The sequence below is a fragment of the Trachurus trachurus genome, assembly GCF_905171665.1.
Source record: "Trachurus trachurus genome assembly, chromosome: 1".
NCBI classification, from domain to species: Eukaryota; Metazoa; Chordata; class Actinopteri; order Carangiformes; family Carangidae; genus Trachurus; species Trachurus trachurus.
Window position 1 is genome coordinate 13,080,636 of NC_139891.1, and position 24,208 is coordinate 13,104,843.

The window sequence follows — 24,208 nt, forward strand, 5'->3', positions numbered from 1 at the left end:
ACCATTGTGGAAAATAGTCCCTCTCAAGGTCATTAAATGTCATAAAAAGGGTTATAAAATGAAACAAAGAAGGATTTTTCTGCTCCAACAAATCTCATTATGAAAAAACACATGATTTGTGTTGCTGCTGAAGTGTGTCCACTATCTGTCACTGAAGGAAGGGAGGGAAACATTTTCACAGACAGCCTAGACAGGAGGGACACTTACAGTACAGTGACCAACAACTATTTCAGTGTACATGTGAGTATCGATTTTTTTTTTTTTTTTTTAAATATGAATACTATCCCCAAATTGACTTTACTCATAAAAGATGAAGTGAAATACATTTAATATTTTGTCAATTTATTGCATTAAGGCATTATATAAAATATTGCATAGCCTTAAAATATTGGCATCAATATGAAATGTAATTTCTTTGATAATACAGGGATCATAATGGACCTAAAATATGCAGGATTCAACATTCAGGGGCTATGGAGCCAATAGAAACCACTCTGCTGCTCAAAGCATAGCACATAGCTGCTACATGATAACCCACCACCAATAATCACTTATTGTAAATCCAGTGAGAAATGATACATCAACCAAGCGATTTGTACCAACATTGTTCACCAACTTAGTATAATTCAACCATGTCAACATTTTCCAAACTCGTGTTCTTTTCATCTATGTTGGCAGTGTGTGTTTTGGTTGAGGTAATAACAGTGAAAAGGAAAAGCATACAGTACAGATACAGATTTTTAACTAGTAACTGCACCTGAACTCCCTAAAAGAAGACCCATATTTGTGTGCAAAACAAGCATAAAATAACCAGTGTGTCTCCATAAGCAGTGACAGCAAATAACCCTTAAGTACAGATAAAATGAAACTGCAATGGCTTGTTAGAGGAGCAATTTTCATAATTATACCCATTAAGTAGAAAAATAGACCAAGTGTTGTAGAAAAACATTGCTCACATTTGCCGAGATGAATAAGATTTGGCCAAATGTAAATGTATCATGGGAAGCAACAATAAGGCTAGTTGTAGATTGTCAAGTTGAATAAAAGGCTAAATCCTCTCAGTCTCACACCATAGCTTGCATGACTAATATTTTACTGTTTCTCCATGTTGACTGGTCATTATAATATTTTTCCTCATGGCGCTCCTCTGCTCACTCAGCTGGCTCCTCCTCCTGAGTTGTCTCGGTCTGGATGTCCACATCCTCATCGCTTTCAATGCCGGAGCGATTGGTGATACGGCGCAGATTGAAATCTCCCCGTCTTTAAAAAACAAATAATTTAAGCACAAATCAAGCATTGCACAAACACTGCACACAAGTAGAAAAGAGATTGGATATTATATATTTTAATTAAAGACTAAAATTGAGTGTAAAATCACAATCCAAGAACAAAACATTTTTCAAGTGCACATGATGATTGGTCAAAGTGGTCAAAGTCAAAGCAGCAGGGGACAAGATGAGAGACCACATGCTATCAGCATTCAGGATCCTGAGCTTCTGCAGAGACCTTACCTGAGCTTGCTCTTCAGAGAGCTGACTTCACGGTTCATAGAGTCTGCTGACTCCGTGGCATCGTCAAGCTCCCTCTGAAGCTTCCTACGGTAGGCATTGGCTCGAGTCACCTCCTCCTCGGCCTCTTCCAGCTGGCGCTTCAGCTGACGCATTCGGCTGTTCGTCTTCTCCACCTGCAGAGAGAGACAGAGGTAACCACAATCAGCAGGGATTCACATCCAAATCAAACTACACAACTAACACCTCTTTCCTTTTCAGCAGTCATGACGCTTACCTGGTCCTTGTGTTGATCTGTGTTGCGCCTCTCGTCATCCACCTGTAGTAAAGCTTCTTTCAGCTTCTTCTCTGTCCGTCTGGCTAACCGGGAGGCCTGTTGGCGCTCCCTGAAACGAGTAGAAAAAGCAAATGTGCAGCTGTGAAACACATCAAGTTCTAGGGATTATCTAAAAAATAAGCAACAACATTTACAGCCACTATCAAAGAGGATCATTCAAAAATGGAGCAGACAAGGCAAACACAAAAGTGTTCATTTGAAATGAGTTTGCTTGGTTTACAGACAGAAAACCCCATCACTCACTTGGACTCGGTGTCGAGCTGTTCCTCCAGCTGAGCGATCTTGGCCTCCAGGGTGGCGATGGAGGACTTGTACTTGGACTTGATGGTTCCTTCAAGCTCCTGCAGTTTCAACTTAAGCTCCTTGTTCTGGCGATCCAGCTGAGAGCGAGCCCCCTCCAGCCGCTGGGAGTTGCTGCGCTCTCCAGCCAGCTCTGTGCTCAACTGCTCAGTCTGATGAGGGGACACGCAGGAGAGAGCCCATGTTAAAGTAAAGTGCTGCACATTTTCCTCTCCTGTGGTCCTCATTGTGGCTCTTTCCTAAAGATTTTTTCCTCCTGTTCTGTATTCTCTTGTTACATCTCTACAGGTTTTCTCTTATCCGTTTAGTGATTCAACATATCTGGGGTAACGTGCATCCGTACCTGCAGTGTGGTTCTCCTCAGACGGTCATTGACCATCTCGGTGTTGAGCTGCTCCTCATCCAGCTCCTCCTCCAGCTGTGTGATACGAGCTTCGAGCCTCCTCTTCTCGTCGGCAAGCAGAGAACTAGCAACAGCAAGAGACGACAAGCAGGACTGATGGTTAATATTTACTTTAACTCAACAAAATGAACATCTATGTACTGTATGTACACTGAAACCACGTTTATGTAACTTTCAACTAATAGTTGAACATTTAAATAAATAAATACCCAGTTGTCAATTAATACATGAACTACAACCACACTCTCCAGATATAATTAATTGTTTCATACTTTTTGGAGTTGCTGCTGTTAATCTCGTCCTGGAGCTCATCTCTCTCGGTCTGGGCCTGTCTCTTCAGTCTCTCTGCATTGGCCAGATCCTGGAGGAAGTGGAGGGTACAAGTATATTAAGTTTTTGGAGGCCGTTGGCAGTTACCTGTAAAAATGTGGCAGTTTCTTACAAATTTAGACAATATTCACTGTATGCAATTAACCAAAAAACACACAGATGGTTGTTTTTGAATTGAGCCTTGTTCTAGTCCCTTTCTATAATATGTCTATTTCAGTCATTCAGTATATTACTGTATATATTGTTCTCACTTTGAAGTTTGACCCTTGATGGCAGTGGATAACCATAGTAGAGAGTAATAAATGATATACTGATCACATCCAAAGAAAATTATGTGCATTTATTGATATCAAACAGTAAATGGTTAAAACCACTGCCAAGTTTCTGACTTGAAAGTGCCCAAAGAGGAGAGAAAATGTATTTTCTGAACATTTCTATACTTTTACCTACTCCACTGCTAACACTCAGTATGACTAGAGGTCACTGAGAGCATCATGGCCAAGTTATCAGTTTCATGTTGAAAATGAAGTGGGAGAGCTCTAAAGGCATTTCCTTCTAAGTCATGACCTACATGTTATTTGTACTGATGGTTCACAAGACATTGTCATGTTTACATAATCATGCCATCCTAAAATATTCTGCTTAACATTTATACATCTATGACAAAAGAAAATGCCCACACCAGCTACTTTATCCACACCCTGTCATCCACTCAAGTTTTACCTCCTGGAAGTGCAGGACGTCTGCCTCCATGCCCTTGAGCTTCTTCTCAGTCTCCTTGGCCCCGTTGACGGCTTCATCTCTGGACATACGCAGCTCCTCCAGCTCCCTCATCTGCTCTTTCATGAGGGCCTGGAGAGTGGACACACACAACAGGGCGGAGGTTAGACACCATGCGGAGCATTCAGTCAGTTTAAGTGACCACAAAAGCATAGTCAGCAAGTCTGCTTACTTGGACTGGTCACAGACAGAAACAAGCTGAAGATACTTGTCCAGTATCAGTATTACAGTTGAAGAGTTTGATGTTTTGGTGCATGTGTTTTGTTTTACCTGCAGTTTCTTCAGCTGTTTGAGGGCGTCATCACGGCCCTTGTTGGCAGCATCGATCTGGACTTCAAGTTCTGCCAGGTCCATCTCCAGCTTCTTCTTTGATGAAAGAGCCTGACTTCTCTGCTTGCGTTCATCTTCCAGCTCAATCTCCATCTCACGCACCTAAAAGAGACAAACCATAAACTCAGCATTTTACAACCCTGGAGCAGATGGTGAAGAAACTAAAATGAAACCAAGTGTGTGAGCCAGACATTTTAGGTTCCTCCCTCGTACCTGTTTAACCAGCTGTTTCCTCCTCTCCTCTCCCTGTTCATCTCTGGCCTGCAGGTCTCGGTCAAACTGGGCCTTCATGGCCTGCATGTTGACCTCCAGACGCAGTTTGGCGTCTTCTGTGGCCTGCAGCTCGTCCTCCAGCTCCTCCAGCTGAGTCTTCATTTCCTCCAGCTGCTGCTCCATGGCACGCTTTGACCTCTCCAGCTCATGAACCTGTGGACAAGGAGGTTGCATTTTACATATTAATAAGTGTTTTTCCCTGCAATGAAGAGGACAAATGCTGCCAATGACAAAGCAGCAACCTACTCTCTCGACCCAATTAGAAACAGTTAATCTTACTATAGTTCTGCAAGCAACAACAAAAGCTGCTGATTTCTCTTACACTCTTGCCAACATCATCCTTGGAGGAGACCAAATCTTCCATCTCAGCTTTGAGCATCTTACTGGCCCGGTCCAACTCGTCCTTCAGGTCCGTCATGGTTTCCAGCTCGCGGGCCAGTGTCAGTGCTCGTGTTTCCTTCTCCCTGGCCTCAGCCTCGGCCTTGTCACGCTCATCAGCATACTGAGTAGAAATAGTCTTCTCCTCTGCCAGCATCTAAGGAAAGGAGAGGTTCAGATCAGACAGGGCAGTAAAAGATTTACACACCACTGACCTTTTGAAAATAATGTCCAAAATTTAACTTTTTGATGTAGGAAAAACAGCCATATTTTCAGCTTTTTGCTTTTTTTCAGTAATCCATATAAAAACATGTTCTTAATCCAGAAAAAAAAGGCACAACAAAAATAAGATCCCCATATTTGTGGCCTCAGAGCAACAAACTAAATCTGGGCTTAACACTAGAAAGTTTACCACTGAAGGTTTATTCTTTGCATGATTTCTAAATGCATGGTCCTGTGACAAAGATTACAGTAGCCACACCATCACAGATCTCAGGAAATCCATGAGACATTACCTGGTTTTGTCTCTTCATTTGTTCCCATCTCATACCAAGGTAGGCAGATGGGATTATGTCTTTACACTATTCATAACTGAAAATGTTTTTCTACTGATGTGCATGCATCATTTCATTTGTGCAACAAGAACACATCTACTGTTGCCAGCTCCTCCCCTTTAACCTGTGACATTTACTGCAAACACTTGAAGATCAATCTTTTCAAATGGTTTCTGGGGCTCAATGGGTCTTACATGGTTAAATTAAATATAGCAGCAACAAGATGATACCTGGTCAAACTTCTTCTGCTTCCTCTCCAAGTTGGAGACAATCTGCCTCAAGTGATCCTGGTCCACCAAGAGGTCGTCCAGCTCCTGCTGTAAACGGGTTTTTGTCTTGTCCAGTTTGTCGTAAGCTGCCGTCTTCTCCTCCAGCTGCTGCGTTAAACTGTCCACTTCTCGCTGGATTTTCTTGCGGCCCTCCTCTGCTCCCTCCAAGGTTGAGGCCTCCTGCTCCAGCTTCTTCTTCATATCTGCCAGCTGAAGACATAGAGGAACACAGAGCGAATCAGAGAAAGCTGAGCAGCATTAATGTCTTCTTTTTGATGAATGAATCACAAGTCCTATAGACATTCAATGACATTTACTTTGTTACAGAACAACACAGTGGACCAACCTGAGCCTGCAGAGTGGAAACCTGCCTCTCCACGTTCTTCTTGCCCTCTTCCTCTTCCTCCAGCATCTCCCGCAGGCTGTTCTGCTCATCCTCCATCTGCCTCAGCCGCGTGGAGAGCGAGAGCTTCTGACGAGTTTCCTCCTGCAGCAGCTCCTGAGTTCAGATAAGGAAAAAACAAAACAATTTTGAACCATGAAAAATCAGACCAGATTAGCTACAGGCTAATGAACAGAACAGGTATTTTTTTAAAACATAGTTGACATATTAAGCAGCTTGAAATAAATGCAGAGTGTTCGTACCTGTGCATCCTGCAGCTGAGACTCTACAGAAGAAAAGTCTTTGCTAGATTTGATGTTCTTGCCCTCTGCTTCACTCAAGAGGCTGTTTACGTTGTCCAGCTCCGACTAGACACCAGAGAGAAAGAAGCAGTGGTCATAAACATTTTTTCATCAGCCACTCCAAGAGTTCATCTTCTTTTAGCGCTGCTCCACCCTGTAAACCATCTGAGAGACTCTCTCCATCCATACCTGCATCTTGGTGATCTTGTCGGACATCTCCTGCCTCTGACGCTCACTCTCTCCATGTTTGACCTGCAGTTCTTGAACCTGGGATTCTGCTTTTTTGCGACGATGTTCAGAATCTGATTTGCCTTGTACCAGAGTCTTCAACTCGATCTGCAGCTCGTTCCACTCACTCTCCAAGGCCTGCTTGCCTTTCTCCACGGATGCCTTGTTCTGCAGGAGCAGCACACAAGACATGTTACCGATCACACGGTGGTGGAGTTAAACACTACCATTGTGGTCAGAAGAAAAAAAACGTGACAGTTACCCTTTTGGCCAGTTCCAGCTGTTCGTTAAGCTCATCGAATGCCTGACCGTGCTTATGTCTCATATCAGCCATCTGCTGCTCATGGGTCTTGGCCTCATCCTCAAGTGTCTTTTTCAGATGGGCAACCTCAGTCTCGCGCTTCGTCCTGGAAACAAAGAGGTGTGAGAAGAGGACAGAGGAGAAACTGATATTGGATACAATGTGGGGTCTTCCCTTATCATGTGGATGTCCCCCAGTTTCCAGTATAACCAGATTCATACAATGTCAGTTGGTGAAATGTTGCGTGATGATTTGAGATTGAAATATTCTGAGGATTTTGTCAACTGACCATTCAGGCCATCATTATCATGTTTTTCAGAAACTGTGGCAGAAATTCAGACATCTCGCTGCAGACAGTTACCTGAGCTCCTGCTGTGCTGCAGTGGAGTCCAGTGTGTCCTCCAGCTCCGTCTTGAGGGCCTCCAGTTCCTCTCCCAGGTCCCTGCGTTGTTTCTCAGCCTTGGAGCGCGCCTGCCTCTCCAGCTCCAGATCCTCCTGCAGCTCAGAGATCTGGGCCTCCAGCTCCCTGATCTTCTTCTGGGCTGTGTTTTTAGCGGCAGCCTCCTCCTCAATCCTGTAGGTGAGGAGAGGGAACAGAGACATGAGTCTGACAGACAGGTTACTCCATATGAACTTGCAAACTTGCAAATGACCAAGTTAACTTTTATCATGTTGGGAAAAATGGCCGATCGTTGCTTTTAATAACATTGGAGCAAAATGCAAAAGTTGCAAAGTATGACCCAGACCTGGCCAGTGCACTGAGGAGTTCCTCCTCCTTCTTGGCCAGCTGAGCTCGGAGTTCAGCTATCTGTGCCTGCAGGTCTGCAATCTGGTCGTTGAGCTCAGTGGAGTCTCCCTCGAGTTTACGACGGTTCTTTTCCAACTCCTGACGCACTTTCTCCTCCTTTCTTAGACGATCTGTAGGTGAAAGGTCAAACTTAAGTTGTAATTTAGAAATACAGAACATCAAAAAGCTTGAAAAATAAGGTAAGGTAAACAGATACTCGCCTTCCAAATCTGTGATCATGGCTTCGTGTTTATTCTTGAGTTTCTGCAAACTTTTAGACTTCTCCTCCTCCTCGGTCAAGTTGGTGGTGCATTCAGAGATTCTCTCCTCCAATAATTTCTTCTCCTGAGGTTCAATACAAACCAAGGAACAGTTGTACAAATTTTCACAGGTGCAAACATTTTGTTTATAATGTTCCTGATTATTTCAGAGTTAGAAAGATCAATTCATTATCCAAAGAGTATTTCTTTGAGACCTTGTTGAGTTTGCAGTTCTGGTCGTCCAGCACCATGACGTCCTCCTCCATTTTCTTCAGTTTGGCGTCCGTGGTGACCTTCTCCATCTGAAGCTTCTGTCTGGCAGCTTCCTCCTCGTCAAGCTGCTGCTCCAGGTCCTGGAGAAACAACAACAAAATTATGCCACATTCATGTATTAAAACATTTAATCACAGTTTGGATTCTGGACTTTACTGACTGTGATGTTCTGCTGCATCTTTTTTCTCTCAGTCTGCATCTGAGTGACTCGCTCCTCCTCCTCCTCCAGGCGAGACTCCAGGTCATGCAGGATCTCCTCCAACTCCTGCTTCCTGGTGGCCAGACGAGCTCTCATCTCCTCAGCCTCAGCGCACAGCTCCGTCTCGGCCTGGAGCTGCTCTTGAAGGGCCAACTTCTCAGAATTCAACTAGAAGAGGGAAGGGAGGCAAAGTCAGAGAGAGGCTGGATGATGACAGGTGCATCACATAAGAATGATGATGACTTAGTGACAGATTAATATGAGGCCATCTCAGACATCTATTTTATTTCTGTTAAATATCCATCAGCACCATTCTGACTCTGGTCTCGTCTGGTCGGTCCTTATTCTGTTGGTTGTGATGGGGATTGTCTGTCAAGTGGTGAGTTTTCTGTGCCATTACTTAACGGTAATACTTTCTCACAATAACACTGGAAATAATAGGTGGCCCACAAAGTACTTCTACCAAGCTTTCTTGTGTTGGCTGGACCCCTGCTAGTTCAGATATTATTATAATAGACGACACCGTTAAACTGACTCCATTATTGCAGAGGTTCCTACCTGCTGTTGCTTGGATTCAAATTCTTTGAGCTGCACTTCAGCCTGCACTTGTCTTTCCTTCACTTTGACCAGTTCCTCGTCTTTGGCCAGCATCTCCTCTTCCTGCCGAGTCACTTGCAGCAGTGGCTTCACCTATAGGAAAAAAATAAATAGGTTAAAAAAGCCAACCAAACATTTGTTTTTTAGTTTTCAAAAGGAAAACCTATTTTCTTTTGCTTCATTGCTCCAGCTGTTGAAGAGTGCATTATCCTAAAGCATCTGTAGAGAGTGCTCTACAGATGCACAGATAAATTAAATATTCTTCATATTACATCAAATATCTTTTAACATCAACATTTTGCCTACAGCTTTAAGAATAAGTCTTAGGTTTAAGTTCTAATTTATGTAGCATGTTACATTGTTAAGCTTCTTTTAGGCTTCGTTGAAAATTATGCATTATATTTTGATAGTTACAAGAGTGACCATGACACTAGAAGGTGAAATGCGCTGCTGTCCTGTTACTGTGTTGAGTAAACCTTTAGTGAAAGTCAGCTTTACCTTCATTAATCTCTTACCTTGGTGAAAAGCCTCCACCACTGCCAGTTCCTGAGTTTGAGGTAAGCTGCACAGTTTCTCTGGATAACTTTCATGGCTGTCAGCTGCTGCTGTCTCTTGGCAAAAGCTCTAAGAAAAAAAAGTAAGAAACAGTACAAACAAATAATATTGAGTACAAAGTCTTTTTGTCAAAACTTGAAAGAAGCTGTGTGAAAAAAGACACAAGATGCAAAGATGTTTCCCATATCTATAGATGTTGAGTGAAAGTGAAAAAAAATTAAACTAATATGTTAAAATGACTTTATTCTTCGTACTTGCGCGCCACATATCCTCTGCACCAGGCCTGGAAGCTGATGATGACATCAGTGATCTTGATGTCCCTCTCCTCCTCCAGGTGAGCCAGGACTCCAGCTCTGAAGAACACTTTACTCTGACCGATGCGGTACAGATTGGGGTCCAGCTCAAGAGCTTTGATCTGAGGGAAAAGGGAGTCAGTCACAAGTCCTGACACTTGAATAAACATGGAGCCATTTTCTTCCTCCTCTAATGAACTGGTTTATTGTTATTACCATGAGCACACAGGCTTGTTTTCCATCCATGAAGCCCTTTGGAATAGCATTTGGAGTGAGAATTTCATACCTGAGAGACAGAAAAACAACTTCTAACAAATGACATCATGAACAGCAGCTGCTCATATCCGATTGGATTTTGTAGTTATGGGCACATTCTTTATTGTGGTTATAAATCTGCAGTCTCTATAACTGATGGATCTCATCCATTATGTGTTTATCTTGTGTTATAATGATGTTTGGATGGGTTAGATGTCAAGTAGGTTTGTTCTGAAAATGTTCTAGGAGTGTTAGGTTTATAAAGAGAAGAAAAACAACATCCTGACACTTCTGCTGCCACGTTACCTCTGTCTGAACTCCTGGAAGACGATGCGGTTGGGGAAACCCTGTCTACAAATGCGAATTCCCTCCAGGACTCCATTACACCTCAGCTGGTCCAGGACCAGGTGAGACTCCAATTTACCAGCCTGAAGGAAGGAACCAATACAGAGACTACATTTAGAGACTTGTTCATCTGTTCTTCTCCGAAAAAACAAAAAGATATTTAATCTCTTAAGAAGCTGCAGTGAAGTGTTGTCTCTCTGTGCTGTACCTTCTTCTCGTGGTTGGGGATGATGCAGCGGACAAAGTTTGGGTTGGTGTTCCTGAGTGTGGTCATGAGGTTACTCAGCTGCTCCTTGTACAGCTGGCCCACAGTGCGAAACATGCCTTTACGGGTTTTGAACGCACCGTGCATGGAGTCTGACATTCCTGCCACCTTATCCAGGCCGACAATACGGTCCACTGAGAGGACGTAGAAAAGGGGGGAAATTAATTGTTTTATAGACAAAGGTCATTTTTAATTTCTCAAAATGAAAAATACACATCTATTTAAAACAGACAGGTGCGTAGGAGGACAATTTGTCCAACAACTTTTTTTTTTTATGTGGTGGCGATGAAGGCCTCGTACTGAAACGTAAATAAATTCCCTTGCAAGTGAAGACAGTGTGCGGGAGTTCCTACAAAAAAAGGTTGTCAGACAATTTCTCAAAATAACCCTATACCATATGTCACATGTGACATGGTATATGGTAACTATGGTATATGGCCATGTGTACACTGTTACAGCTGTATGACATTTTGTATGAGTTCAGTTGAACCACTTACTGTCTCTCCACAGGTCAGCAGTAAATTTGTCTGTAGACTGGTTGAGCAAAGTGGCGACACACTCGTTCAGAGGATCCATGTTTTTCAACAGCCACTCGTCTGCTTTGTAGTCCACCTGCACCAGAGCACAGTTAATGATAACAAACTGTAATGTTGAGTTAATGTAATGTTAGCATCGAACCATTGTTATGTGTGTGTCAGTGTATGGACCAGCAATCGGTGAAGAAGTTGCCATTTGTGTTTAGTGAGGTGAATATTGGTACTTTTGGCTGCATGAATAATTTTACGAGCTGAATAACAGCCACCACTAGAGGGCTGCAAACTACCTAAAAGTAAAGGATGCAGGTAAATCTGTTCCCCTCCACCGGCTACAACATCAAAGCATTTTCCATTTTTAGCCCTGATGTTGAATTTTTTTGTCAACATTTTTCCTTTAGGTAGGACTCGGAGGATGCCTGTGTCTAAGTGCAAATGTTCAGATGTCTTGATATTCAAATGAAAACACAGTTATTGCCATTGACCTTTCCAGCGTAGTGCATGATGCAGAAATCAACATCGTCCTTGAGTTTCTTTGGTTTCTGGAACTTGGGGTGTGTCCCCTGCTCCTGGACCACCTTCTCCACGAAGCTCTTGTCTGTGGCTTTGGGGAACCAGCACTCTTCATCCAGCAGAGCCAGAATTCCTGGTGGACCGGCCTTAGGTGGACAGTGGAAAGACAAACAGGTGAACACATGACATTTGCAGTTTTAATAATCCCTGTGCAGTAACATGTCTCAGCTTGTAAAGCAGAAATCCGAACACAAGCGGTAAATTCTGCAGAGAGCTTGTAACTCAATGTCTGCTTTATCTGAAGTGTGATGAGAAGTCAAGATAGATGCCTTTGGCGTTATTTGTTTAAGAATACATAATAACCTACAGGTTTTTCAATGAGTTCAATGCAGGGCTGCAGGTCCAGGCCAAAATCGATGAAGCTCCACTCAATGCCCTCCCTCTGGTACTCCTCCTGCTCCAGGATGAACATGGTGTGGTTGAAGAGCTGCTGCAGCTTCTCATTGGTGTAGTTGATACACAGCTGCTCAAAGGAGTTCAACTGGAGGAGAGAAACACAAAAAGTTTTGCACCGTTATATCAAAATAACAATACATCAATAATACACCAAGTTGGCATGATTTGACAACTTTAAACCATTTCTAAAAGCGTATAGGCAAAACCACTATTTGAGATGATAAACTGTTAATTATATTTGCAATTAAACATAGCTACTAAAAAAATATTACAACACACAATAGGCCTACTTTGTGATTGTCAATCCTCCCTCAGTGTCTCTGCGCTATCGATTGTATATAATTTTTTTTTACATTTTTGGGTTTATCTCATATCGCTCCTCATCCACTTTTTAACCTGCCGCTGAGATGACGACACACCGTGGGCAGATCATTACTATACAAGCTTGTTATGACCAATGATGCAACAACAGTGGGGCTGCAGACTCTTGCGTCACGACACCTACGTACCTGTTCATCAGGTTTTACCAGCTGCGTATGCTGGGGGTTCTCACAGTGCAACATAACTCCACATCACACACTTACTATACTATATACGTACTTATTCTAATCTGTTGTGTCCTTACACTGGAGAGTGGCGACTAATTAGTATACTAATGTTGACAGACACCATTCAAAAAAAGGCAATGTACAGTACATAAGTAATGGAGGGTCAGAAGACCTGGAAAAGCTTAAATAAATGTTGGGTGATGATGAAAGTAGAGTTAAACTGTTGACACAAACACCAGGGGACTCCGTCTGTGATCACAGCACCACAATTACAATTAACACCATCAATCTGTCAAGCTCCTGAACAGCTTACTTCAAAGATCTCAAATCCAGCAATGTCCAGGATGCCAATGAAGGAGGCTCCCTGTCTCTTGGTCTTGTCCAGAGCTTTATTGATTCTCAGCACCAGCCAGCGGAACATCCTCTCGTAAGAGGCTTTGGCCAGAGCTTGGACTGCAAACTCAGCCTGCTCCTGAGTCTGGGCCTTCTGCACATAGTCCCTGCCAACCTGGACACAGAAAATAATCCAATGACATACTGTGAGACTCAGGTCATTATCACATGGAAATCATCTCACTTACTAAATCTTCATTTAAATTGGATTAAGAAATGGAAACCTAAACACCAGGTGGAATCAAAAGTGGAAGAAATAGATTAAACTCGGTGACCGATGTGAAACTTCATGTATTGATAGCTATGCAGACCTTGATTCTGGGAGACAGGATGGCTCGTGTGAAGTCAGTGACATTGATGCTCAGCAGGTGGCACACTTTCTGGGCAGCTGGAGGTGAAACATGGTGGTCACAACGGAAGATGATGGATTATGATGAATTAGGAGGGCTTAAGCAAATGGAATGAGACAGACCACATGCAGAGGAAATGATGATGAGGTTGTGTGTGTATTTAACTGCGTACCAGTGTCGTCAGGCATGGAGGCCTGGTCAGAGTGACGCTCCTTCTTGAAGCTCATGTTTCCCAACTGCAGCACAGCCGACACCACCTTCAACAGACCTGAGCAACAAACAGAGGAGGTCAGTGTCTGCTGTAGAGGAAGTCAGATTAGGAATTGTGTGTAATAAACACACTCCTTTAAAGAAAATAAACGTATTCAAATTTTAAACATCCAAATTTATTGTAAACAGCTCTTCAACTATTAGCAGGTTAATCAGTAGTGAACAGACTTTTGCTGGTTCCAGCTTCTCACATGTGAGGTTTTGTCAGATTGTAGTCATCACAGGAAACAGTAATTATTGTACATTTTCTTTTACCTATTATTTTGTCTGGCTCAATATCAGGTTTTTGAATGGTTTAACAAGCAAAACACATTGAGCTCATCTTTGTGCTCTAATAAACATGTTGAATGCATTTCTTCGTCATAAAACATCTGCAAAGCGGATTTAATCAATCATTTAAATTCTGCATTGTTAAATCTGTGGTTACTATGCAAGAGTCTTCTGCCCCACTTCTGCTAGCTTTACATTCAGTGTTACATGACTGAATAACATGAAAACACTAAAAAAATAAATTGTTATTCACAGCCTAAAAGAGCAAATAAGAGGATAAATACCAATTCTTTCCTCTTCTGGGATGCCCATGATCTCAAAGGCGTCCATTGTCTCAGTGAACATGTCCGTGTCCTGCTGGCCGGGAATCGTCACGTTTCCATTTGACAGGAATTGGTACTTGCTGTAATCCTCCAGACATAACTCGGCTGATTGTGAAAAGAGGAGAGAGCTCTTTATTGAGAATTTATCATGAACAGTATTTCTGTAAGTGGAGATTTGGGCTTTGTATTCTCATGACTCTGCACAAACACTCCAGCTCTACTCAGCTGCTATAATAACTGAACTGAGAAAAAGGAACCTCAGTCTTTAGAGGCCTACAGCAGGCATTTCACATGCACTTCACTAAGTTTATAGAAGTCTTAGCTCTTGAACTATAAATCACGTTCAGTCATCAATACAACCACATTTGCAACATTCAACGTCAGGCCTTTCCTGAGGCCCAGTTCAGTGCATCCATGTTGGAATAAAAATTTGTTTTCAGTGCTCACAGCGCAGCTTGTCCCCTGCTCCTGTCAGCATGTAGTAGAAGATGTGGAAGCTTCTTTCCTCTTTAGCTTGTCTGACGGCTCGAGACTTTTCCAGCAGATCTGACAGCATTTCCGTCAAGGACATACAAATGCAAACTCAGCAGCAACGATCACCATGCAATGCAGAAAGCCAAGACTGATTGGGACAAAGTTGCCAGACTGTTCACTGTTATAATGTGAAATTTTCACAACACATCTAAAATTGTAAGGACCCCAAATCTTCAACTTATGTGAACACCCGTCTGTCACAGAACGGCCTTGTGCTAGGTTGGATAAATGGTGGTGTGGGGTTGGGGACTATTACAGCTCAACAGTAGGCTACCAGCTATTCTCAGTCATTCTAAGCACAAAACGTTGGGAAAAGCTACATTTTTGTGCCAGGGGCGATTTGCAGCCCGCATACAGAAGATCTGAGAGTGTAACAGGAATATTCTTTTGTTTAAAAAGGATGCAAGTTTCAATGTTGGCTCCAACGATGTATCCATTTACGTCAAAGTTGATCCTGATAAATTTTCCCTAAAGAAAAAAAAAAAAAAAAAAAGATAAAAACATTTTGATTTACAGCACTGAAATTAAGAATTATGTTTCACGGTAACACATTAAGTAGTAATTCTTCAGCCTTTTACAGCGAGTGTGTTTCCTACATCTGCTAAACTTGAACAACCTTGGTTATTTGTTTCTCTCTGCCCTTCTCAGTGTTTTTTCATAAGCAGTGCAGGTAAATACATAATGTTTGATACACTCTAATTTTAATTGCTGTTTATGCAAGATGAACTTTCATGTATAATTATTTAGAAAAAAAAAAAGAACTGAAAAAATAGATTTTAGTTTATTCTTACAAATCTTGAGGAGTTATCATTCTTGACGGTCTTGGCGTTACCGAAGGCCTCCAGGATGGGGTTTGCTTGCAGCAGCTGTTTCTCCAGTTCCCCCTGATGGAGAGGAGATGGTATCAGAGCAAGGTGTGGAGACCAACAGTGCTTTATCCTGACTCTGTGCTGGGCGTTGGCAGCAAGCAAGCACAACTTTTGAAAATCATGCATTTTCTTGCAGCGCTACATGTCTTTAATCAGCAGATACAAACACCCCCCTGTCCCTCCCCCTCCACACACACAAACTGCAGCCTGCACATCCCAACACACACTCCCACAGCACGGCAAACCCACAGGGCAACAAAACCCCTGTAAGACCATCCCTGTCCATGCAGACACAAACAAGAAGCACACAGGCAGGTTAGGCAAGATCACCTAAAGCAAATGCTGGAGTGCGCTGCAACACCCCAGACCTATACACACTGCTACATAACAATGACATGAGCTGAGCCTGACCAGAGTGGGAAAAAGGATAGCTGCTGGGTGGGGTGGGACACTTTCACCTGATACTGTTTTACATTAAGCACCAACACCAAGGTGTTGTTCAACATCCGAGTCAAACCTAAGACAACTCGACTGTTTTTCTGAGCAGTTCACTCACACAACGAAAATAATCTCTGATCTCATGTCAGATTCTTTACAATAAATAGAAAACTGACAAAGAATTAAAACAAACAAAAACACTTTTCCTATTGTAGCACTTTCTTAGTAGAAAAAAGCACCCATTCACTTGCAGAGAGCAGAGATATACAACTCATGCATTCACATGAAATATGAGGCTCAGGTCAGTAGTAGAGTTAGTTTGGTCTTGTGCGATGTAAAAGTAAGACTGGTTTTACAGGGAGTTTCCTCATTTGTATGGATTTAAAAAAAGTTAAAGAGTGAACATCAGGTGCTGGTAGGTGGACTCAGGCTCGTCGTATCCTTCTGTTTCCAGTCTGTATACCAAGATAACTGGCTGCTGGCTATAGAGTCATGTTTACTGCACAAACATGAGACTGCTTTCAGTCTTCCAATCTAAATCTCTAAATGCTAATATGCTCATTTCATCAAAATGTTGAACTGCTCCTTTAAAAGCCATCACTTATGTTCAAGTGATTTGATGCATTTCCTTCAATACCCAGACACAGACAAGAATATGTTTCCTGTTAGTAGAAGTAGCGCATGTGCACAAACAAACAGTCAAGGCAGCATGCTTATGGAGTCAGAGCGATGAACTCACATGAGACAACACTGCGCTGCCCTGGAGAGGAAGTGAAAAAGGAGAAAGATCAACACACCAGATACCAGCTTCGGCACACAAATTACATAACTGCAGAGGAAACCTGGTGTCACCTGGCAAATCATTGAGAAATGATTAATGAAATTTCATGTGTTGTCTTGTGAAACAACCTGTATAAAGAATGAGTACAAGTTTGCACACACACACAGAAACACATGCACATCTGTGTTCTGCTCCACTTCGAGTCACCGCGGGGAGGTGCGGGCACGTACAGGCCTGAAAGAGGAATGTTCAGTAGTCGCCACACAGCTTGCTCAGGTAGACAACATCACACACAGAGAGACTAAAATGGAAATCTACAAATGGGAACGATGGGGAGGCAGGAAGGAGCAGAGAATATCCAGAGAGGAAAAATACAGGGGGGGCTTTCCGTTGTAGTCTTTACACATCTGTGGATGAAGATTCAGGAAGTAAGGAGGGAATGAGAAGAGAAAAACTGACCTGGTCCTTCTTGGATTTGAAAGATGAGGCAACATGGGCAAGATACTGAATGACTTTCTTTGTGTTTTCAGTTTTTCCTGCTCCCGACTCCCCTCTGAAAAAAAGACCATATGAAGATTTAGACACAAAGTGTGTAAGAGAGGGGTCAAATAAAAGAAAAAGGAGGATACACCACGCTACATTTAGGATGAATATTGCCACTACTACATTCAAAATAAAAGCAACACTTTACCCTGCAATGAATACAGGTTTTCCAAGGTAAAGAGTGGGTTAGATTTGAACCTGTACTTTCATTCAATATCAACTGAGTAGTTTTTTTGGCATGATTACTGAGGAAGTACCAACAGAAGAGACCTACGTGCAAAGGATGGACTGGTCCTCACGATCTATCAACACACACAAAAAAAACAGAAACGTTTCAATGAAAAAACAAAGCTGACAAAACAGAAGAGGTAAGGCTCAGTGTTAACAGAATAACATGTTGGCTAAGTGTTTGACTCTTAAGGAGAAATAAGTTAATAGATGGTGGGTTATTTGCAATTAAATCAAGTTTTTTTCTCTTCTGAATAAAAATGCTCCAGCTTTTCAATAGGAAGATTTGTTACTCCAATTTGTTGCCATCCTTAACTTAAGTTTAGGTCTGTTGGTTTGACATGTTAAGTCGCCTTGGGCACCTAAACTTTATCCACTGCGAGTTAATAGTCTGGGTGCATGGAGCATATAAAGTCGAATACACCAAAATATGACCATTACCCTGCATCATGCTCCTGTAAGCTGTGTCTGTGATGGCGTAGATGTGAGGGGGCATCTCGTGTCTCTTCTTGCCCTTGTACATGTTCACTATCTCCTCAGTGTAGATGGGCAGGTACTTGTACGGATTGACCACCACACAGAAGAGACCAGAGTACGTCTGAGTAAGAAGAGAGAGACAGTTACTGTCAGAGAAGAGCTTTAACACAGCTAGATGCACACAATGAAGTTCATGTCAAAGACATATCCATTACATGTGGCTCTGTGCAAATACACATTCATTGTGGTGCTTTGTAAACACATGCATACACCCAAACTCACATAGATGAGACCAGAGTAGTATCTCTCCTTGAGGTTGTGCAGCACAGAGGCTTCATTCAGGCAGGTGAGCTCCGCCATGTCCTCCACCTTGTTGAACTTGGGTGGGTTCATCTTCTGAATGTCATCCTTGTTTACCTTCACCTAAGGTTCATAGAGACAAGACATCCTGTCAGATGAGCCTTGTGTACACTGACAACTGAAATGTTTACGTTTACTTGAAAACAAGTACGATAACCATTAACACAGCACATGAAAAAGCTGGTTGGTTGCCAGTTAACGATGCATCTTCCAAAAACTTCATCCTATAACAGTAATGTATGGACAAATTCAGGATCAAGAGAAATGATGTTTTCCCACCTTCTTGCCAGAATCCGTCAGCTCCACCACACACTCGTCTCCATGCTCCTCTTTGACAGACCCGGCCTCAAAGCCCAGTTTTTCAGACGGGATCCATACCAGCTTCTTAGTGGCCCAGTCGGCCTGGGCCAAGGGGTTGTTGATGCCACTGCGGTCCCCATACAGGAATTTGTCTGCGTCCGTCATCGTAGCTTTAAGACAGAGCAAAGGGAATATTGTAATAAATCCGAAGCCATTTTGAGAAGCCTGATGACCAGACTTTAGACATGATAACAAGTCAAGGCACACACACACACACATACACAAATCGTAATGTTTTTAGCATCAATTTGGTGTCATTTTTGGTCATAGGTCAAGAAAGACCATAACTCATTCAATGCAACCTCCAGAAAAACTACTTCATACTGTGGGGGGACGCCTTCAGTGATTATTAATGAAATACAAAGCTTCAATTTATTTAATCAGAAATGGGGAAATTACATTTAAGATTATCTAAATGCAGGAGACAAAAATACTTAAGAACATCCAAATATACAAAGGAAGACTACTGTAAGATCCAATTCAGTTTAGTGCCTTGTAATATTTAAATGAAATAGTCCAGTCTTGACCGTCCTGCTTATTTTCTAGGAGTTGGTGGCCAAGTTCCTCATAGTTGTCTTCAAAAGCCTCAACACAACTAACTTATGACCTCCAGATCTGAGGGCACTAAACTGACGATAATGATGATGCAATGACATTGTAAGTTCATGCAGCCATGAGTCTGACTCACTTCCCATTCTTGTACAATTCATTGTTGCACAAAACCCTTTTATGCTTTTAACTGATTCACTAGCACCATTACTGTACCATCTATGAATGTGTGTCTTTATCATCAAGATTGAGATGAAGAATGTCTGAGCATGAGGAGCCCTGGCAGCCTCAGAGTTTCAGACTCTGAGTAAAGGTAAATATGTGATGTGTAGAGGACAGTGTGATACAGTTTCTGAGCCAGTGTCAGGTGTTTCTCTGTAGTATTTTGAATTGCATTATACTGGAAGGATTATGCCCATGTTTTATTTAGACACAGGCTTGAGGTGAAAAAAAGTATTAAACACCTTCCAGTTTTATTAAACATGTTCAAGGAAAGATAAGTCAACAAATGTTACGGCTGTTAAGACTATTGACTAGACTATACAGGGACGTAATAAGAAAGAACAAACCTGACAGGTTGTGGGACATTTGAACAATCTTTTTTAAATCCTCAAAGCACAATAATATTGTAATTTAAGGGTATGTCGTTTTTTTATTCTCTTCTATTATTATTTGAGATGGTTACTACTTATATATCTGTTCATCAAAAAACTCTGCATGTCACAATCTTCTACAACATCATTATTCCTGCCCGTCATGCAAATCTGTTGCTCATCACATGCAGTGACGTGTTTGTGTGTGACTTTCACCTCTGACATTCAACTGCAACGTTTCACCCCAGTATATAACTGAGGTTTGTGTTCTTACTCGCACAAACTCAAAGATGCCGCTAACACTCTTCAAGGTAATGACATTTAATGCAGTGTCAGGAGTCAACAGGAGGTGCAGCACAGGTTTGGGCACATTGCCTCTGCCACAGCTGTAATTTCATGTCAATTCACTGTGTTATTACAATGAGCATGCAAATACTTTACACATGACCTATAAACCCAACTGTGCACTAAAGCTCTTCATTCACTTCACTCTTCATCTTTTTGTCTCTGATCTGTTTTGAAGAGTATATTAATGATATGAGGGTCGACAGTCGGACAAAACAATTAAGTCACTTTTCAGCTGCGCCCTACAGTACAACTCCCTCTCCTTCTACCTGACCATCCTCTATTCCCTGTGCGACCCACATTCCTTCTTCACCAGCTCATTACACAGAATTCCACAAATTCCCAACTCCTTCTCCCACTGCTCATTATTCACAAATCACTTGACATCCGCAATTTCCGCCAAAGGTAATGAAATGGGTAGCCATTACATTGTCTGTTTTAGGATAAAGAGGCCTTTAGAGGCCTTAGTTGTTTAAAGTTGGGTGAAAGTCCTGATAAAGGTTGGTGGAGGGATGCTTCGCAGTCAGAGAGGCAGGAAGGAATGTCAGGAGCAAGTCTGGGCAGAGAGAGAAATGTCATTACTCCCCAACCACACCCTGGATAAAGACTTGGTGCCTCATTAGTAAAAATGAAAAAGCCCTCTAATGAATTAAAATCCAACAAATGGATGCAATGGCTCATCTTATCTCTCAGGAGGGTCCATCAAATAAATACAGATCACCAAAATGTGGATTTAATGTGCAAATTATTCTAATCAATATTTTCTGTTAAGACTAAGACAGCAATAGAATAAAGTATTGTCCCACGATGGATTGCCCAAGTAACAATCAAGTGTATCTTAATAAAAAAGGAGGAGACAAAAGGAGGACACTTTCACTTGGCGACTCCAGAGCATTATCTTATGGCCTCCAGGTTGGGAACGGTATGGCTAAAGCAACAGAGGAAAGATACTCCCTTATAAAGACCACACTGAAGGGAAAGGGTTGTAAAAATCTCCCATAATCAACTGGGCAATTGAAATGAATAGATCTGAAATTTAATATGAACAAGGCATCCCTTGTTACATACCTATCACTAACCTATATGAATGTCCACATCTTGGTTTACTTTTCTAGACAGGACTAAATGTTTAGATTTCAATGAATGTTTGCAGAGCAGAAGGTGATCAGAGCCGCCCTCTCTCAGGTTGACGATGGATGGTGAACAACAACAGAACAGCACGTGCTGTGTGTGTGCGTTTGTGTGTGGAGAGAGATAAAGACACAAGACTGTGTGTGTGTGTGTTTATAGAGTGAGGGATAAAGGGATCAGTGCACAAGGTGTCATCTGTGTCTCTCTTAAGTTCATTATGTGCTCAGACTCCTGAGGCTCAGTGGGGGAGGAACACAACATGCCCACATTTCTTCAGGTTTGATCATGAAGCACAGTGATTGAACCGCAGCATCTGTAGAGGCCAGGGGAGACTAGAGCATCACGCATTTACAGCAAATATACAAGGGCTTGAATACATCATTAATATTTTAATTACAACTACAAAGTGACTACACAATAAGCCTTCGCAGAAAACTTGTGACATTCACATGTATGTGGCTTCACTGCTAAAAGCTATCCATGGGCTAACTTCCTGAGGAAGTTGCACAAAGTCTGCCTCTGCACATTTTGCCACAGTGCTTCAAAAATGACAACACCACAACTACTTTAATCTGCATGTCCACTCTTCTGCATCGATTCTCCCCTGTTCAAAAAACCATCTATCCAGTCAAAACCCTGTTGAGGATGCACAACATCTTAAGTGACTGGGTTGCAACCAACATGTAAACACTAGTCTGGTCACATCTGCATCTCCTCACCTTGTTAAACTTCACAGTTTCTACAGTACATGTAGCCTAGTTATCTCTGTAGATGCATTCCTCTGGTCTGCATGGACCCATTTCATCCACGCCCCTTGTGCTCTTTGGCCTTAAGATGAACGTTTTAAACAGAACCTGCACTCTGCTGTTCTTGGCTGCCACTCAATCCCAGCTTTACCTGGACTTCACCTAGGCTAACAGAGAGCACGAGCCCTGCCACCTGCAGCCTGTGCCGCTGAGACGGGGCTGCTGGGGTGAGGGACTGATAAGAGATGCACAGTGGTGTGGGATTCAGGGATTAAAGTGTTAGAGCAGTGAACAAGGAGAAGATGTCTAATTTCTTAGAGATTCAGACATGGTAGAAAAAATGGGTGTAATCTGAATATTTACTGTAATAAGATGTTTCCATTTCACTTTACATATTACTGTACAAGCTGATGTATGTATAAGAAATGTAGCCACAGTGCTGCTTGATTTCCTAGTTAAACCAAAAGAGGAAGACTGCATTCTTATCAGTGACTATTGTCACAAGTCAATGGTAAAAATGTGACCTGTGTGAAACTGGCTCAAAAAAAAAATATGTACTGCGAATGTATGACAAGCCAAGTCATCACAAAAACCACAGCATTAACACAGTGTCAATTTCATATCCCAAGGGTAGATGCACACAGGCACACGCACGAGCAGCAGGGTGTGTGCTGCTAAAAAAAAAAAGGAAGGAAGAAGTGTTCATCTCATACAAAACCAATGCATTGCAAGATCCAAACTACGTAAGCATGAACAGCCCTAAACTTGCCTCTGAACAGCGAATATGTGGAATTCAAACATGAATTTCACACTACAACAGAAGCCTGTCGGTCATTTTGGTGTCACTGAACACATCATTGTCTCCTGCTAAATAAAGGAAACATGCAACCTGCAGATGTATTTGTACAAGTGAACTAAACATGAACAATTTTTAGTCAGAATTTTGACTTCTGCCAGTGTAGGAAAAATATACTTTTCACGTTGTGAAAATAGGAAGAACTGGTTCATGTTAATGGTTATACTGGACGCTGTTCGACTTGTTTACATCATACAGAGAGATACCAGTAGCTGTAACTTATTGTCATAGCTATGGCTGCATTTCTTCCATAATTTTAATCGTGATAATCCATATTCTCCAACAAGATGGTGATGATTGGGCACGCGCGTGTTTAAAGGGGTCCTCGGCTTGATGAGCACACCTGGCCAGGTGCGCCACATTTCTCATCTCGAGCAAACTAGGGTGATTCATGTATTTTCTCTGAAATGTAGGCTATAAACTCTGTCTCCATTGCACTCAAAAATATAAAGTTGCACATTAGCTGGTGATCCTTCCCGTCCGCTGGGGACACAGATAACAACCCTCCACCTCTCAAAACGAACTCGAGGACTCACCTGGTTTTCAGCTGCAGGCACTGTAGGTGAGCTCGGCTCGTCTTCCTCTGTCCGTGTTTGCAGCAGCGACGTCCTGCTCGACGACTCTTGGTTCAGGAAACAAGAAGCTGCTCAAGGAGACAAAAAAAAACAACAACAACTTCTTCTCTCTTTTCTTTCCTCCTCTTCTGTCCTCCTCTGCTCTGTCACGCGCTCCAGCTGCTCAGGCGTGGCTCTGCGGGGATGGACGGCTCGCACCTTTGATCCAGGTTATCAGAAGCCCCGCCCCCTCCCCTGCCCCACGACGTAAGATGCGTTCAAGAGCTCCACGTAAAAGAGTTGATGCTGCACGAGCCTCTGAATCAATACATTGGCAATATGTTTTTGTTTTGTTTTTAAATTACACTATATTAAATAGTTTATTAAACATGTGTGTTTTTGTTTTTGTTGTTGTTGCTCTTGACCATTGTCCCTGACCTCTCTGATTGTGATGTAGCCAATTAAACTAACTTTTCAGAAAGGTCAATAAAATTAGACTGTGAATAATCCCCAGATAGTTAAATGAATCTTGCAGCCCAATGCACACTCTGGTTCCACATCTGGCTCTTATCCTCCAGTTTTGGTCCAGATGAGGAAGTAGTAGGCCTATTTGACAGTTGTGCTGCATATTGACCAGACTTGGACCGTAGACCTGGACATAATCAAGGATGTGGTCCAAATGTA

General features: G+C 42.3%; 1 protein-coding gene across 1 annotated transcript; it reads right to left on the reverse strand.

Moving 5' to 3' along the window:
- Positions 1 to 422: 422 nt before the first annotated feature.
- LOC310994452 (myosin-9-like) lies at positions 423 to 23,705 on the reverse strand. The gene is made up of 43 exons (XM_083983155.1): positions 23,507 to 23,705; positions 18,670 to 18,860; positions 18,313 to 18,453; positions 17,995 to 18,151; positions 17,600 to 17,627; positions 17,242 to 17,335; positions 16,741 to 16,761; positions 15,486 to 15,578; positions 15,099 to 15,162; positions 14,608 to 14,706; positions 14,122 to 14,265; positions 13,470 to 13,565; positions 13,259 to 13,335; positions 12,868 to 13,062; positions 11,918 to 12,091; positions 11,523 to 11,696; positions 11,002 to 11,116; positions 10,448 to 10,638; positions 10,201 to 10,322; positions 9,856 to 9,925; positions 9,601 to 9,761; positions 9,307 to 9,415; positions 8,753 to 8,884; positions 8,156 to 8,362; positions 7,938 to 8,075; positions 7,684 to 7,807; positions 7,422 to 7,593; positions 7,037 to 7,249; positions 6,637 to 6,781; positions 6,336 to 6,542; positions 6,108 to 6,212; positions 5,809 to 5,961; positions 5,424 to 5,672; positions 4,584 to 4,796; positions 4,202 to 4,414; positions 3,929 to 4,090; positions 3,602 to 3,730; positions 2,821 to 2,909; positions 2,489 to 2,612; positions 2,089 to 2,297; positions 1,786 to 1,894; positions 1,512 to 1,684; positions 423 to 1,260 (listed from the first exon to the last, which is right to left on the reverse strand). The coding sequence occupies exons 2-43, from the start codon at positions 18,853 to 18,855 to the stop codon at positions 1,152 to 1,154; spliced, it is 5,886 nt and encodes a 1,961-aa protein (XP_083839281.1). The 5' UTR covers positions 18,856 to 18,860; positions 23,507 to 23,705; the 3' UTR covers positions 423 to 1,151.
- Positions 23,706 to 24,208: the final 503 nt, after the last annotated feature.

Excerpts from the sequence above, each read along its gene's own strand:
- LOC310994452 (XM_083983155.1), bottom strand. The coding sequence starts at position 18,855 with ATGACGGACGCAGACAAATTCCTGTATGGGGACCGCAGTGGCATCAAC. Across the intron at positions 15,163-15,485 it reads ATGATAACTCCTCAAGATTT|GGAAAATTTATCAGGATCAA; the intron begins GTAAGAATAAAC and ends TTTTTTCTTTAG. Across the intron at positions 3,731-3,928 it reads AACAGCTGAAGAAACTGCAG|GCCCTCATGAAAGAGCAGAT; the intron begins GTAAAACAAAAC and ends TCCACTCTCCAG.